The 17054-nt window shown below is 46.4% G+C and overlaps 1 protein-coding gene across 2 annotated transcripts; it reads right to left on the bottom strand.

The window, feature by feature from the left end:
- Positions 1 to 11834: 11834 nt before the first annotated feature.
- On the bottom strand, positions 11835 to 15920 carry MYC (MYC proto-oncogene, bHLH transcription factor). 2 transcript variants are annotated; one of them, XM_039715478.1, is made up of 3 exons: positions 15642 to 15920; positions 14027 to 14732; positions 11835 to 12976 (listed from the first exon to the last, which is right to left on the bottom strand). In XM_039715478.1, the coding sequence occupies exons 2-3, from the start codon at positions 14715 to 14717 to the stop codon at positions 12411 to 12413; spliced, it is 1257 nt and encodes a 418-aa protein (XP_039571412.1). In that variant the 5' UTR covers positions 14718 to 14732; positions 15642 to 15920; the 3' UTR covers positions 11835 to 12410. The 2 variants fall into 2 exon arrangements, with proteins under 2 accessions (XP_039571412.1, XP_039571413.1); XM_039715479.1 differs by lacking the exon at positions 15642 to 15920 and adding an exon at positions 15011 to 15618.
- Positions 15921 to 17054: the final 1134 nt, after the last annotated feature.

The raw sequence follows: 17054 nt of genomic DNA, 5'->3' as shown, positions 1-17054 counted from the left end.
CTGGGGACTGCTTCCCTATTTCTGAAAGATCCAGCTCCAGGGAAAACAGCAAGATCTCTGCTTTCCTCACACAAAGATCCTGTTGCTAAATCTCAAAGAGGAAAGTGTTTAACTTGTCGGTTACTCTTTGGCACCTGTGATTGTGTTAGACATTATAAACAGGTTGGACCAGCCAAGCTGGCAGACACCACTGCGGTATCCCCAGGGTCCTTTCCTTTCTGTTTACTTTCCTTTTTTAGCCTTTACACTAATCTCTTCATCTATAACAAATATACAACATTCATGTGAACAATTTTCAAGGGAGAGTGACACTGGCAGCCCATGGACTGTCATGACAGGCCTGTTGACACATCCAAGCCACAACCTGAGCTTTGGGCAATGCACAGTGCTCCTCCAGCAACAGGAGGGAAGTGGGGGATGGTGTGTGAGAGCTGTGCCGGACCTGGTGTCCTTCTTTCAAGACCAGTTGCTATTTATGCACTCATGTGTAAAGTTCAACTTTCCCACAGTGCTTGTTTATGGATGTGCCCCACACAGCCTGCGTGGGCACAGCCACGGGGCAGGCACTGGGGCTGGGTCCTCTGGGGGCTTGGACAGGCTAGTTTGTGGCTGCAGGTATGGGATCTTCCTCAGAGGCAGCTGGGAGGCTTGTGCTCTCATTAACACAGCTGGTGACAGTGGCACCACTGCCCATGTTTCATACAAAGACCCAACACCACCCTAAGAAGTGGGAGATCTGGTCCAACACCTTCCTTTGCATCTCTCTGCTGCCTGGAGAGTGGCTGCACCCTGAGCCTTTGGCCTGTGCTGGCCCCTTTCTTCCCAGCTCCTATGTCAGAGATAAAGATGTGCATCACAGCAGGACACTGCCCTGGAATTTTAACTCCATTTCACAGTCACAATGCTGATGCTCTTATGCTACAAGGCACAGGATATGAAGATAGGCAAACTGGTTAACATCCACTAAAGAAACTCCACCACTACTGGAGAAAAGACCTGTAGGGAGGCAGAAGTGTCTGATGTGGGCATATGTGGTAGGCATAAGCTGCTCACCAGTTTAGTCCTGGAGAATGTCCCATTTAAGCCCTGACATCATGATGAGCACCTGTATTGCTGGTATCCTTGCTGTACCAAGAGATTTCAGCAACTGCAGCACAGCCATAGTACTCATAAAGATAGATAAGTACCAGGCTGTGTCCCTGCCATATCTCAAATTATGGTAATCAGTGTTGTGTTGTGCCATGAAAGCAGAAGAAATGGAAGTAGCTCAGTAGTAGTGATCAATGAAGTCTTAAAATGCCCTTAAGATGCATATATATGCTATATCCAAGTTCACAGATATGTAAACTGAGGTGCAGATATGTAAAATACCTTGCCTTTGGCCATACAGAGAGCACACATTGACTCCTGGCTGGTGTAACTGGGAGGCCCTGGAGTCCTCACTCCCAGTTTCTTGCTGGCAGCGTTGGGTGATGGACAGCCTTGCTTAAGAGAGTGGGATAACCACAGCTGACATCTCCACAGCATCACGATTCACAGCTTTTAATTACTGTTAAACAAATTCGAAATGAAATTACCCATAGAAAGATGGGAACTGCAGAGCCTTAGAAAATGCATCCATGTTCTTCCCCCTCAAATCTAATTAGATTTGCCAAAATCAGTGCGCATTGATCTGTGATTCAAACAATATGCTGATAACAAATTTTCATGATAGACATGGTTATAAAGCTACTTGACTAAACTATGAATTAGCCCCTTCAGCAGAAGGTCTCAGCACATTTTGTCAGCACAGCCTTCCACAGACAGTTTTTAATCCCCAAATCAACAGGTGATCCCACTCTTTGAGGTTTGCCAGGCTCTCTGCTGAGCACCCTGCAGAGAAGCAAGGCAGGCAGCATATTCATGTTGACTATCAATCCTCATTAAAATCAACACACCGTCTTTAACCACCCATCTAAGCAAACTGTAATATGTGCTGGGAAAAGACCTTTCCACTACTAGGCAGAGCAGCTTATTTTGCTGTTGTGCTGGGCAACCTCACCTTGGCAGTGGTGGGTAGGGAAAGCATGGGTTGTATGGAAAGCATCATGTAAATAGACTGTCATCCCAGAAAACCAGCACCACACAGGGCTGTGTGCTGGTACTTGCCTTCCTGCCAGTGTCCGTTGTCTGCCCTCAGGATTCAGGGATGACTTTTTTTTTTTGTTAGATTGTGGCAGGGAAGCAACACATTTGTTTGGATAGTTTGTCTTTCAGCCAAATAATGCTGATTGGTACAAGTGACTGGAAATGAGAAAATGAGGGCAGAGCAGGTAAGTTTTAAATAAGTCAAAGTAAATAGTTGACATGCCAGGAGAGACCAAAGGACAGGATTTTCCATTTGTGCTCAGTTTTCAGCTGAGCTTTGCAACCACTGTCATCTGAGAGCTTCTGAAAATGTGCCTTGCCTGAAAGCCAGAGTGCACCAGAGTTTAAAGTTACTCAGAAAAAAATGGCAGAGGGCAGGCAGTTCACTTGTATCTGTTTGTACCCCAGATTTATCCTTTCTCTGCTGTCTTTTCATCTAGAAATTGTTACTGCTCCAGAAGAGGAAAAACCACAGCAGTTTTTTTGCCTGATCTTTAAAAGTAATGAGCAATCCCAGCTGTTGGATCTGCTCAGCATCTCTGAAAATTTACATACTCCGTGTTAAATCTTGTGTAACACCAAGACATGGAAAGAAGCTGTCATGATGAGGATGTTGATCATTGACCACTGGCATAGATTGCTCAGGGAGGTTATGTGGAGTCTCCATCCTTGAAGATATTCAGAAGCCACGATCACAGATAAAAGGTCATGGTCCTGCTCTGTCTGCACCAGATGACCCTGCTTGAGCAGACAAGTGGACCAGGCTCTACACATTTAAAAAAATAATGAGTTACAGCCACACAGTATGGGCAGAGGTGTGCTAATATAAATTGTTTCAATTTAGAATGAGACTAGATCAGAATAAGGATTTTTATCCCAATGATATGAGATGGATTTGAGATCTTGGTACAAGTCATGCCAGTCTGCATCCTGACCCCTGGGTTTCTCTCGTTCTGACCTGGCTGCAGTGCCTGTCCTCTTCACTGGGTCCCTGCTACACACCAGCTGAGCCACAGTCACACCAAGTCCAAGCAGAAGAGAGGACAGCTTTTCTACTGAGTCATAGAAACATTGAATAGTTTGGACCTTTCCACTTAACTGTACAAAAGGCAGGGCGTTTTCATGACACTAAGAAAAACAAAAAGGCAACAGCTGAGCTCTTTTCATAAACCTAAGTAAGCAGAACTATAAAACAGTATGGATTATGTACATTCTAACCTATAGTACCTGCTGCAAGCTCCAGGTTACATTATTTGCCCACCCACACCAGTACCCAAGGAAGCTGCCAGGAGAAATCCCCCAGCAGAGATGACACAGGTCCTGAAACTCATTAAACTTGAATGGGCTGTAAAACTTTATGAAATCCTGTCTGCCCTTCAGTTTTAAATTGGATTTGGTTGAACTGGTTTTTAAAACTGGCTGGAGAGACAAGATGGGCCAGCAGGATCAGCTGGAGAGGCAGACGGTGGAAATCCAGCTCTGCATTCCTACGCTGATCAGAGCAGCGCCCCCTCTACCAGGGAGGGTGGAGTGCTCGCCTGATAAAAGGCTGAGCTCAGCAGACATTAAAGGAAGGCTGTTAGTAAAGATCAAAAGGTAGAAATGGGAGATAGAGCTGCCCCATTTGCAAAGTTACCAAAGCCTGCCAGTGAGAATGAAGATCTAGATGCTGTGATGCTGAATGAATGGGGCAATCTAGATAATGATATCAGAATTAAATTAATTAAAAGAAGATTAAAGAAAGATTGCAAAACTAAGGTTGTAATCGTGTTTCTGCTGGAGTCAGTGAGTGTTTCATGGTTTGTGTGGTGCTTCATGAAGAGGCCAGGATGTTGCTCCCAATGCATACCAAGACAAAGGAAGGTATCAGATGAAAGCTGATTGATACAGAGCCAACTACATTAGGGAATAAATAAGTTACAGTGGCCTCATAGTCACAAAATTGAAACCACATATGGCTGGAGCACCCAGGAGGATTAGTACAATTCATATCAATGTCATGACTGATCTGCAAACTATGGGGTATTCATGAGGACTTTAGGGCAACTGTGGTAGGACACTGAATTTCTCATAAATTGTGGCAGGATGAAGTTTATCATTCACAGTATTTTAAACAGATTTGAACAGGCAAAGCACACTCACACCAGATCAGTACTTGGTGTTGTGTGAACACACTGTGACTTGCCAGGGGCCAGCACTCTCCAGTGGGATTTACTGCTCCTGCAAGCAAGGTCCCCCAGCAGGGACATTTACAGAGGAACCTCATGGAAACATCAGCTGAGCTTGAAATCTTCTGGAAAGCAGCATTACCAAATATGAATGCATGACATACATGGGACGTTAGCTACCAATTTCAAGAAAAAGGAGCTTGAAATGGAGCAGGAGGATGGGGCAGCCCCGATGGCCAAGTCACACAGTGCATCTGCACAGACCTCTGTGGCAGCCACCTCCCTCTCAGGATATTTTGCTCCAGCTGCTAAGCAGCTCATTAATATCTGGTGATTATTTTGGCCCCTGGAGCTGCTTTCTCAGTATGTGTTGACTGTTCCAGCGGCCACAATCAGGTCTCAGTTTTAGGACAGCTCACTGAAATGAATGGGGAAAAATTGGATTCATTTTAATTAAGCACCAAAAATTTAATTTCAAATAAAAGTACACATAAGGTTGCATACTTTTGCCCTTGTAGACATGGGAAAATGCTGTATTGTTCCATAAGGGCAAGGGCTCTGTGCTTTTTCTTTCACAAATGCAAAAGAAGGAAAGTGATTTTCAGCAGGAATCTAATTTTACAGGGAGGGAATAATATGTTACATAGTCAAATCATTTTGATGTCAATTTTATTTTGCAATCACTTCATAAGATATTCATATAGCCTTTTTATTCCCTTAAAGTGTTCAAGTCTAGGCACAATACAATATTATCTTACTCTTTACCATAATGATGAACGATAATGGGAACACATAATAAGATTTTATGTGTGCCCAAAGAAAAATCTGCTTTAGCCCAGATGAGAGGAATTTTGCAGATCAAATTAATACTACAAAACAGCACAATTTATCAAAATAATACAGCTTTTCTTCTCTCAATCCATTGTGAATCTCAGTGTCTGCAGCCAGTACATGGTGAACTATTAGAGGCTGATGGAATTTTTTTTGTAAAATCTCTATGAAAAATACTTGGTTGATAAAAGTAGAAAAAAAAAACTAACCACCAAACCAAAACTCCCTTTTCCTCTCCTGTCCATCACACTTACACACTATAAACACTCTAATATTTAAAAGGTCTGTAGCAACGGTTCTATAGTGATGCTGTTTACTGTTGAAAAGCCATCCCAGACCAGTAGCATCTTCATTCAAGTTCCTCAGAAACTAATAGAACACATTTGGTTTCCCTGAATTTTGTATGTTCATGGAACATGGTTTATAGCAAAATGCTCTCTATATATTTTGTTGCATCCTTTTAATATAGATTCAGTTTATTCATCTATTCATGATTTCACAGTGTAGCCCAAAAGTAAATTAGCAAAGTGTAGAATAGTGGGACAACCCTGATAGAAACTTTGCTGTCTGATCCAGCATCCTTGCCATATTTTCTACATTTTTACTTGGTTTTAGATGCTTAAACATCAGTTTCTCTGAAGAGCTCTTGTTGGAAAGCCTTGTCCTGATAGCAGCTGTTACAGAGCAGGTTTTCTTTCCTGGGACACATGTGAATAAATCAAAATTACTTAAGGAGCTATTGTAGTGCAGTCAAATGAGAACATAAATAGTTCTAGGAAAAAGCATTGGCATTTTATCACACTGGATAAACCTAAATGAACTACATAAAACAAGACTGAATAAATCTGGAACCTAGGTAATGTGGGGTAGGACCCCACCTGGTATTGCAGACACCACTGTTATTCAGGAGAGGGAGGGCAGGGATGTTTCCGTGCCCAGGGAAGCACACAAACCTTTAGCTCACATTTGCTGTATCCACAGGGCTGCAGCGCTGATCCCTCTCCCCCTAACTCATCCACAGCACAGCACGGCCTTGGTCCCAAGCCAAAAAAGGCTTTGTCAGACACTCAGCCGGGCACTAGATCACAGGAACTACCTGCACCGAGAGGCTTTGTTTGGTTCTGCTGTCGTCACGGAGCAGATTAATGGGAGAAAAAGGAGTGAAAAGAAGCTCTCCCTCTAGCAGCTGCACCCCTGTGAGCAGCCCCTTGTACACGTGTGGTGCCGGGAAGAAAAATGTGCTGGGAAACGGGAGCGCTGCTGTGCAACTGCGAGCCAGCGGTCCGGGGATGTCCCGGGATCCAGGGGGACCTGGATGTGGCAGTGGGGCTGTGTATTCGGTCATGCACACCCCAACTTCAGCCTGCAGAACTTCGGGGTGTTTGTCCTCGGAGTGGTTTGTATATAGAGCACAATCCCTGTAATTTTTTCCCCCTCTTTCTTAATGGATAAATTAGCATGAAGGAAGCTGATGACGCTAATTAGTTCCAAGCAGTGTTAATTTCTCTGATTGGAATTCTTTATGACCCAGTCAGATTGCTTAATTTCTGCAGTGTATATTTACAAATCTCTTTAGTTATTGCACCAATTCCTTTATTTCTACTTTTTTCTTTCTTTCTTTCTGATCCTGTCTGGAAAACATAATTCCATGTAATTGGGACATAGAAGCTTGCAATGGAAATTACATATGGTGACAAGAAAGATTTTGCCTTGAATGGAAATGTATTCAACAGAAAAGTAGCCATGGCAAGATCCACAGACAGACATATGTGAAGGGTGAATTCAGCAATAAAATGTAATCACCATAACACATAATGTCAAGAACTAGCTGCTTTCCACCCAGACTTTTCTAGAAAAAGGAATAGCTCCACAATTGCTGTATCAAACTGGAAGCTGGAAACAGTGCTTGTGGGAATAAGACACTGCAGTCAGCCTGAGTCATGGGGTCCACTCTCAGCCAGTGATTTCTCCCTTGTGTGTCATGGTTTCAAGCACGACCATGCAGAAATGCCCTGTAGCTTGGGCTCCCATGCATTGGTGGAAACTTGAAGCAAGGTTTGCTCAGCAACTACAAATATTAAATAGTTTTGGCAAGTGGCCAATAATGCTTTTTCATATGCATTAATATTCAGCACCAAAGGTCATACTCATCATTATCAGAAAAAATTAATCTCCTTTGCTTGGAAGGTGGAGTCTGGACACACTTGAAGACAAGCTGCTTGGGCTTGAGGAGACGTGAAAAAATACCTGTATTACAATACAAACCAATTGAGGGTGATCTTGCCTCTGCCTGGCCAGGGCCCCACCCAAACCAGCTTCCCCCCTGGAAGCACAGTAACTACAACTCTTTCATGAGGCATATCTGCAAGAAGGGCTGGAAGGAGGATCTGGGGAACTACCTGCCCTCAGTGTGACCTCAGTGCCAGGGAACACTATGGAGCAGACCATCCTGAGTGACATCACCTGACATGTACAGGACAACCAGGGGATCAGGCCCAGCCAGGAAGGATTTATGAAAGGCAGGTCCTGCTTGACCAACCTGATCTCCTTCTATGACAAGGTGACCCACTTAGTGGATGCAGGAAAGGCTGTGATGTCTGCCTAGACATTAGCAAAGCCTTTGGCACTGCATCTTTCACATCATTCTCCTGGAAAAACTGTTTGTGGCTTGGACAGGTGCACTCTTCACTGGGTAAAAATCTGGCTGGATAAGAATGGTGGTGAGTAGAGTTAAATCCAATTACAAGTGGTGTTTCCCAGTCCCAGTACTGGAGCCAATATTTTATTCCCAGTGGAATAGGACCTGGGGGTGTTGGTTGATAGACAGCTGAGTTACCATCCCTGGAGGGATTTAAAGGACATGTAGGTGTGGCACTTGTGGATATGGATTACTGGTGGACTTGGCAGTGCTGGGCTAGTGGTTGGACTCAATGATATTAAAGACTTTTCCAACCTAAACAATTCTGTCGTTCTATAAAGGGAATTGCTAACATGGCTGAGTCCACTGCTATAAGAAAGGTGCTCCAAATTCTTGCACCTTCCCTTTGGTCAAGATCTATGTAGAAGATGATTGGTTAAATTAGGAAAAAAAAAATCCCCTTTGACTTTCTAGCAGCTACTCTGAATCTTGGATAACGCTTTTTTTTTTTTTATACAGCCTGTCCCCACTGACATTTACAGCTATGCCTGAGATGAGTAAATGATACGAAGGTAGGTAAAACTTGCTGAACATCAAATGTTTTGTACTGGAAATGATATCTGGTTTCTGCAGCTTATCTATCGGATTTCTTGATTTCACTTTTTTTTCTAGGCAAGTTTAGGTCTCATCTGTGTGGAAATGACAAGGGGAAACTAGGGCTTAGTTCTCAGTCTCAGCAGAGCCTTTTTTCAGAAGCTCCCATAAATGTCCTTTTAAAATTAAAGAATAGCAAACCTGTAAGCTGGGAAGTAAATCCTGAATCTCTCCCCAGGCTGCCTGCCTGTGTTAGGATCATTTATAGTTCAGTTTTATTTTTCTGTTAATTCCTTGGCAGATGATTCTAACACAAATCAATAAAATAAAAAAAATAAATCCAACATGTTAGAAGATGGTTCATCTCTGTAGATGAAACAGCCACCCCCAACTTCTGTTTTGAATAAATTCAGATTTCAACTGCAGTGGCCTGGCTTATTTCCAGTTTACTGTTATTCTATTCTACTTACCTGAAATTCTCCCTTTCATGCAACTCTGATGAAATGTTTGTCATCTCTCAACTGCCTGCAAGGGTTGCAAAGTGCTTCATGAACAAGAGTGCTTACGCAGGGACAAGTAAAGTGATTTCTTTATAGGTAGTGATAAAATTTTCAAGAGCATTCTCCACTGGCACAAATCTGTTTCTCTGGAAGAAACATGGAATTTCTACAGATTCCGGTGGGAGCTGAATTAAGCAGACATGGATTCCTTTATACATCCCAGTTCTCCCCTAGCATATTCTGTATAGAAACATTGAAGCCATTTACATGAAAACTTGTCTGGAAATACAAAATTTAAGCACAAGAATAAAAATTAAGATGGAAACATTGGTATTTAATTAAATTAAATCAGTGGAGTATATAATAAAGGAAATTTTATTTTCACCATGATGGTTTGTTTCTAGTTTCCTTTGATGCTACATTTTGCCTAAAGTTCTTCTGGAAGAGAAGTAGCTTTAAGTGTCCTGTGAAAGTAAAGGAGCAGAGAAGTGAAGTTAAAATGCTCCTTGTATTTCAAGTAGAGCTTCAGTACAGCTGTTTGGCAAGCACCGTAAATTCCACATTTCATTTCAAGGCTCAGATGCTGCTTTTGTAAACTTATCTCCTCTGTCGCTCCAAAACAGCAGCAAACCCCAGCACCTTCCTATCCAGATACAATGCATTACTAACTGAATCCAGCCCAGAAGCTCCTGTGAGATGTTTGTGTCTTCTGAATGTGCTAATCTCTGGTGAGGAGTTGGAAAGTGGAAGCCACGTTCCTCTTTATTCCAGCAGTAATTTAATGACCAGAAGAGGTTTCCTAACCCAGTACCAACAGGATGTTTTATTTATTTTTTTTTATTGCATTATTACATTTCTTACTTTGTTGTAATCCTACAACAAAGTAAGAAATGTAATAAATATGAAGTGGCACCCCATAAAACTGTATTTTTTTAGAGTGGCAGTTTGGGATGATGCTCATGGTTTTTTTTCCAATAGGACAGTGGCAAGACAAACTGATGCTCAATTAAGAGTAAGAAATTAGATAAACTAATGCTCAATTAAAAGTAAGAGTAAGAAATTAAATAACTGCAAGTATCTTATTCATCAAAATACTAAGGACCTTCTGCAGATAGAAGAAAAAACCCAAAACTGTTCTCCAAATGATATAAGAAGCTCACAAATAAGAAGAGGTTCATTAATCATTGTGGTCTAGCCTCATTTAACGGGAAGAAGCCAGGGGGCTTTGCTAACACATGAAACTGGAACTCAAAGGTGACATATTTTTCAGTTTTTGTGGACAGATCTACACCTCCCGGTTTATTTTGGAGGATGGGGTTGCAGTTATAAATTCTTCAACAACATCTTGCTTCTGTTCTGAAGCAATACCTAAAATAGGAAGCACACCAAAAGGCAAATAAAATTAATGTATTTTTAAAATTAGATACCCTGCTAATAAAAGGCAGAACTTTTATGTTATTCATAGCTGCAAGTTGTCCTGATTTACAGTTCAGATACAATTAACAGTTTCATTTCACATTCTTTTTCCTCCTAAGTGAATATCTCAATCACATACTGTAAAAAAGCAACTGCAGACCACTTCTATAAACCCAGATGCAAGGGGTAATAATAAAAAAAAAATTAAGAGAAAAGCCTTGCTTTGTCCTGTTTTTCTAACAGAATGGGGTTTTTTCCCCCAGGAAACCTTCAAACACCTAAAGCCCTCCATCAAATAGGACTTACACACTTACCTTCTTTCCAAACTCCCTTGTGCAAGATTTTTGGGACAGTTACCCAGGGCTTTGCAGAACAGAGACCTTTGGCACCTACCCCGCCTGCATAGTCCTACCTGCCCCTATCCCACATATTCTCACACCCAATCATTCTTCTTCCCATTCTGAACCCAAAAGCAACAGAAAACCTGAACCCTTGGTCCCCGTTCAATGGCTGGCACTGGTGCTATCTGGCAGGCACTGCTCCTCTAATGGTTAGAAGCCAAGCAAATATGTATTTAACGGGAATTATGAAAATCGAAAAAGTGCAAGGCCCAAGTTTTTGAAAAACACATTCTTCCTGCACATCAAAGGGTTCATTGATTTGTTGCTGAAGTCATGACCAAAGTGGTGCTAAGAGGGTGAAAAGGGGAGAAAAGATCAAATCTAATCTTCGGAGCTGTGTCAAGCAAATACCTTATGGCCCATCCAAAGCTGATCATGAGACAAGTCCTGAATGTAAATATTATTTAATATGTCTGGCAAATGTTAGGAATCTGTCTCAGCATATTCTTCAAGTGAGAAATAGCTCTCCTTTTCCTTTGCTCCCTTTTCTGTGTCCTTGAACTTTGTATCCCTTGAAATCCCAAGCAACTATTCACATTAATAAAGTGTTAAGGTGTTTGACCAAGATTGGCTCTGCTGATTTCAGCACTTAAAAAGGGAAACCGCTCTGTTGTTTTAACCACTTCAACACTCACCATCTCAGTTTATTTTCTTATCCTCTTTAACTTCTGTTAAAATCAAACAGGAAGCAATTAAGGTGAGCCTACTACAAAGCAGCCCTCAAAGTACATGGCTATGTCCCTAGTGCAGAATGAAGGTCATGCCCTGAAAATGTAATTATATGTATGTGAAAGGAATGCAGAGCCTACACACTGGGCTGATCAGTGAGAAAATACACCACTCCAGCTTTAGTTTCAGCAGGCAGATGACCATGACCAACACAGGCATTGCTACCACACCTGCATGGAGGACCTGGTGGCAAGGCAAATTGAATCGACAGGGCACATTAGACCAACAATTTTATCCACTTGAATTAGAGATGGAGTGGGAGCAAGAAACTAGTCCCTACTAAACTGTGTGCAAAACTATCACCATTTCCCCTCATCTAACCCCCCTTCAACTTCAGTCAAGTCACTGCGAGGATGAGAGAAAAAGGAATGTCATGGAAATAGACATCTAATGACAACGGTGGGAGACAAAGTGAAGTCTTTACACAGGATTTAGCTAATTATATTTTGGGCAAATATTTATTTATCTAAAAACAAAATAAAAATCATTTTGAAAAGGAAAAAAGTACTTAAATAAAAAACAAAATTATGAAATGTTATGGCACAGAAGTTCAAGACAAGTATAAATCCAGTTGCCACAACTGTTGCGTATTAATGTTGCACATTTTTCTATAAAGGCTTTATTAAAGGTATTTACATGGCAATATGATGTGTAAATATATACAGCAAACTGGGGACAACTTTTTTCTTTTGGATTCTCGTATGAAAAAATGCCTTAAATACAAAATTTTAAAAGAAAAAAAATTGAAGAGTTCATCCCCAAGCATGAACAATGTCCCATCATCCCTTATGTCCAAAGTATCAATTATGAGGCAGTTTTGAGGTTCTGGCCAAACCCCTGGGAGATTCAGCCAAGGTTGTGTAGTCTCAAGTTAAATCGCACGGCATGCAGTTGCAATAGTTCCATACTCGATGGACCGCGTAGTTCATGAGAGATATTAGAATCATTAATATTTTATCATAGTTTCAGTCTAGTTTGCATTATTCTAAGTGATGCTCAAGAGTTCCTATGCACAACAGTTCCTTAGCTGCTCAAGTTTGTGTTTCAACTGTTCTCTCCTCCGCCTCAACTGCTCTTTCTCTGCAATCAGTCTGTGTTCCTCCGACTGGATGGAAAGAACGTACTCTGTCGCCTTTTTCAGGATGACAACCTTGGGAGCCTTTTCATTGTTGGCCACCTCGGGTATCTCGTCACGCAAGGCAAAGAAACTCAACTTCAGCTCATTTCTCCTCTGGCGCTCCAAGACATTGTGTGTTCGCCTCTTGTCGTTCTCTTCCGAATCTGACGTGCGCGGACTGGAGCATTTTCGGTTGTTGCTGATCTGTTTGAGAACTCTGCCACTGTCCAACCTTAGCCTTTTTGCAGCTGGGTATTCAACCTTGGTGGAGGGAGGAGCGGCATAATTGTGCTGATGGATGTTGACATGACACCGTTTGAGAACCAGCGGGCTTTGGTGAGGTTTACTGTGCTCTTCTGATGTCTCTGTGCTGCTGGACTCTGTGCTGGATTCATATTCATTTGCTTCAGCTAATGTAACAACATCGATTTCCTCATCTTCCTCTTGTTCTTCCTCTGCCATAAAAAAAAAAAAATTAAAAAATCATAACTTGTATGTAGGCACTCTCAAGACTACTGTATGTAAAGGGAAGGCTACTCTGAGTTGCAAAATGAGGAACCCAATGACAAACCCTTCTTAAATCTATTTCATGATGCTGGACACAGCTTTCCCCAAGAGCCTTCCCTTTAAGGAAGCAATGCTTCAAGTGCAATAGGACACATGGACTGCAGTCCAAACCCGGGCTCCCTGATTTCAAAAAGTTGTAATGATCTTGCGTAATGTTGAGTGCATGAAAGATAGTAGGAAAGTTTAACCTCGGTTGTCAGCAGTACAGCGCAATAAAGCTCCCAGACTCAAGCTGCCCTTAATTATGGATTTAGAAGGCTTTGGCCACGCCTTATAAAGGAAAGCTTACTTAACACACATGAGTTTTCAGAGACATTTTCTGAATCTCTCTTGATCTGTTAATTTGTGGAAAATAGGAGGGAGTTTGAGGGGAAAAAAAAGAAAACTAGTTTAAAAAAAGGAAAAAAGGAAGGCTGTAGCGCTTTGGGTAGAAACTCACTTTCAAACCAGATTTACGAGGGAGCGGAACCCGCTGTCACATACCTAAGGAAGCATTTCTAAAACTTTCCCAGCCCCATTCACTCCCCTGCAAGTCACTTTCACTAGCACCTCCCTGACTGCACATTCTCCCCGCGGCTCTCGGGCTGGAGTTAACTCCTTCCCAGCCCACGGGTGAAACCGGGAGCCAGCCTTATCGGGACCCCATGATGGAAGTTTATCCCTCCTACACTTTCTTTATATTTTTTCCCCCCCGCTTTTCACTCCCTCATTCCCCGGAGGAAAAACTGGGCTGGTTTTCCAGGAAATAAGCTGGCTAGGACTCTCCGTGCCTCGCAAACGTGGCATTTAAAAAAAAAAAAAAAATCGCCCGCGGGGAGGGGAGCAAAAGGGGGCTGAGAAGCGAGGCGGGGGCGTGCTGCCTTCCAGCTGCGCCCCGGGATCCCCTGGCGCCGCGCGGGTTCCCACGCCCTCCCGGAGCACGCGTGGGTCCCACTCACCCGAGTCGCTGCTGGTCGTGGGCGGCGTGTCGTCGCCCAGCAGGGACGCGGGGCTGGCGCCGGGCGGCGCGGCCCGCGGGGCCCGCTCGCTCAGCGGGTAGGGAAACACCACCGAGGGGTCGATGCAGTCGGCGGCGGCGGCGCCCAGGTCGTGCAGGTAGAGGCTGGCGGAGGCGGCGGGGGACGCGGCCAGCCCGGGCGGCGGTGCCTGCGGCGCGGCGGGCGGCGGTCCGGGGCGGGCGGCGGGGCCCCCCTCTCGGCGGGCTGCCTGGTAGGACGCCAGCTTCTCCGAGACCACCTTCTCCAGCTTGGCGGCGGCGGAGAAGCCGCTCCACATGCAGTCCTGGATGATGATGGACTTGACGGTCTCGTCGTCCGGGTCGCAGATGAAGCTCTGGTTGACCATGTCCCCCCCGAGGAGCTCGGTCACAATCTCCAGCTGGTCAGCGGTGGAGGGGAAGCAGGAGGCTGCGGCCAGGCTGGAGCGGCGGCTCGGGGAGAGGGGCGGCGTGGGCAGCAGCTCAAACTTCTTCCATATGTCCTCGGACGGGGCGGGGGGCTGCAGCTCGCTGCCCCGCTGCTGCGCCGCCAGGTAGAAGTTCTCTTCCTCCTCCTCGAAGTAGAAGTAGGGCTGCACAGAGTCGTAATCGTAGTCGTAGTTCTTGCTGGAGAAGCCGGCGCTGAGCGGCATCGCGGAGGCTGGTGCCTGCAGGAGGAAGGGGGGAGAGGGGCACCCGGGTGAGCCGTGGGGGTCGGCTTCCCCCGGCTCCGGTGGAGCTACCGGACCCCCGGCGCGCAGCGCTCCCTCCCGGCTCCTCGCACCGTGCCGGCAGGGAAATGCGCAGTCGCGTTTAGTTAAAAAAAAAAATTGTAATAATTATAGTAATAAAAAAAAAAATTTTAAAAAATCCCCAAAAAACTCACGACCCTCCTTCACCCCGTTCTAAGCGCGGCGGAACAATGGAGCGGCGCGACCTGACCTACCGAGGGGTCGGTTGTCAGCCCCCGGACCACCCTCCCCGCTCCCCCGGAGGGGCTGCGGCAGCCCGGCCGCCCGGCTCGGCTGGGCTCAGCTCAGCTCCCTGCCGCCGCCGCTCACACGGGGCACGGAGCTCCTTCCCTCCCGGGACCGTAGCGCCATCCCTATCCCGCGTCCCGGTGGGAAGGGGTGCCGAGCGCCCGGCGGCTTCAGCCGGGAGCCGGGCTGTTCCTCAGCCACCCACCTGGGCGTGCTGGCACTGCGCGGGGACAAGCAGCGACCTTGGCAAACTTTGCCAAATCTTGTCACATTATATATATATATACATATATATAAAAAAAATATATATATGCATATAAGCGATATATGTAGCAATCATACGCTGCCCGCGTATATGCGAGAAGCTAATGCTCCCCTCCCCCCCAAAAAATTAAATTAAAATCCGAGCGCAAGAAAAAGGATGGGAACGCCGGAGCCCCAGCAGAGGAGAGCGTCCATCGGGAGGGACCGTCGGTATCCACGTCCGCGGAGCGCAGCCCCGCCAGCAGCCCGGGTGTCACCAGCCCGTATCAATCCAAACGCCACAACCGCGGGAATCGAGTGATGGGAAGCGAAGCGAAGAGCCCCGCAACTCACCGGCTTCTCCAACGCGCCAGCTGCGAGACGTAGCGAGGCGATTATTGCAGGCGGTGAGGAAACAACGAAGGGAAAATGGATAGATGATAAAGCGAACCGCCAGAAAAGACGAGGGGAAAAAAATTAAAAAAAAAAAAAAAAAAGGAGAAAAAATAGACAAAACGCCGGGAGAATGTAGGTCTCTTCCTCCCACCACGGTTTGATAAACCCCACGGAGCGGCGGAGCAGCCGCCTCCCGGCGCGGTCGCTCGCTGGTCCGGGGCGGCGCGGCGCGCTGGCCGGTACAATAGAAGTTTAGTTGCTTTCCTCCTTTAAAGCGCCGGCGCGCTGCGAGGGGCTGGCCGCGCCGCTGCGCGCCCCCTGCGCTCCTCGCTGCGCGGAGATCCGCGGCCGCGCTCTGCCCCCGCCTCCGCCCGCCGGGAGAGAGAGCGCTGCGCCGCGAGCAGCGATGCCGCGCTCCGCGGCCCTTTTTATTTATTTTACTATTTTTTTGTTGTTGTCTTTTACTACGAGCCGCGCACGGAGAGGTCGGAAGTAAACATAGTAAAAAAAAAAAAATTACTAGCAGGGATTAAAGGCAGCTCCTCGCCGCTCCCCTCCTCCCGCTGGCGTTCTCGCAAGGGAGAGCGCGGTAACCCCGATGGCGGCGGCGGGGAAGGGGCTTTACCCGCCCCTCGCTCCCCTGGGTGAGGCTCCGGTACCTTCGGGCGAACTGGTCCCGCAGCGCGGAGCGGTGGCCCAGGGGCAGCGGGGGAGGCGCGGGCTGCCGGCACAAAGGAGCGTGTGTAGCTGGGGCACCCCCAACCCGCTCGCCGCTTGATTATCCCGCCTCTGCCGGCGTCTGCAGAGGATTAAACCGGGAGGGGGCGGAGGCAGAGCCCCACGGGGGTCACCTTGCAGCCACTCTCCCTTTGGCGGTCCCCGCGCGTGCCCCCGCCCCGGCTTGTGCCGCCCCCACTCTGACCACCTCCTCTCGCCCCACGGTGACCTCCCTCCTTTCGGTCATCCCCGAGGGACGCTGAGCTGCTGCGGCTGCAGAGTTGCGACGGGGCGCTCCCTCCCATTCCCGTTCCCCATCGCCGCGGGGACCCCGTCTCCGACGAACCTTCAGCTGCCGGCGACCCTCCCGGGCGTCGCCGACCCCCTCCCGCAGCTCCCGCACCTGCTATTCTCCCGTCCCCCGGGGCAGCCGCCAGCGTCCGACGAGCTACGCCCCGCACATCCTGCCACCACATCCCCACGCTGGCCTCCGCACTCGCGGGACGTGGAGGAACACCCCAGTGTGCCCCCCTAAGCGCTTCCAGGCGGCTCTCCCGTTCCCACCGCGGGCAGCCCGCTGGGATGGTCTGTGTATTTATACGTGTATTTATACGTGTATTTATTCCCCGCTCCCCAGCATTTTGCGAAGCACAG

The sequence above is a fragment of the Passer montanus genome, unplaced genomic scaffold (assembly GCF_014805655.1).
Source record: "Passer montanus isolate IOZ18808 unplaced genomic scaffold, ASM1480565v1 scaffold33, whole genome shotgun sequence".
Lineage (NCBI taxonomy): Eukaryota > Metazoa > Chordata > Aves > Passeriformes > Passeridae > Passer > Passer montanus.
This window is presented reverse-complemented; position numbering and strand designations above follow the sequence as displayed.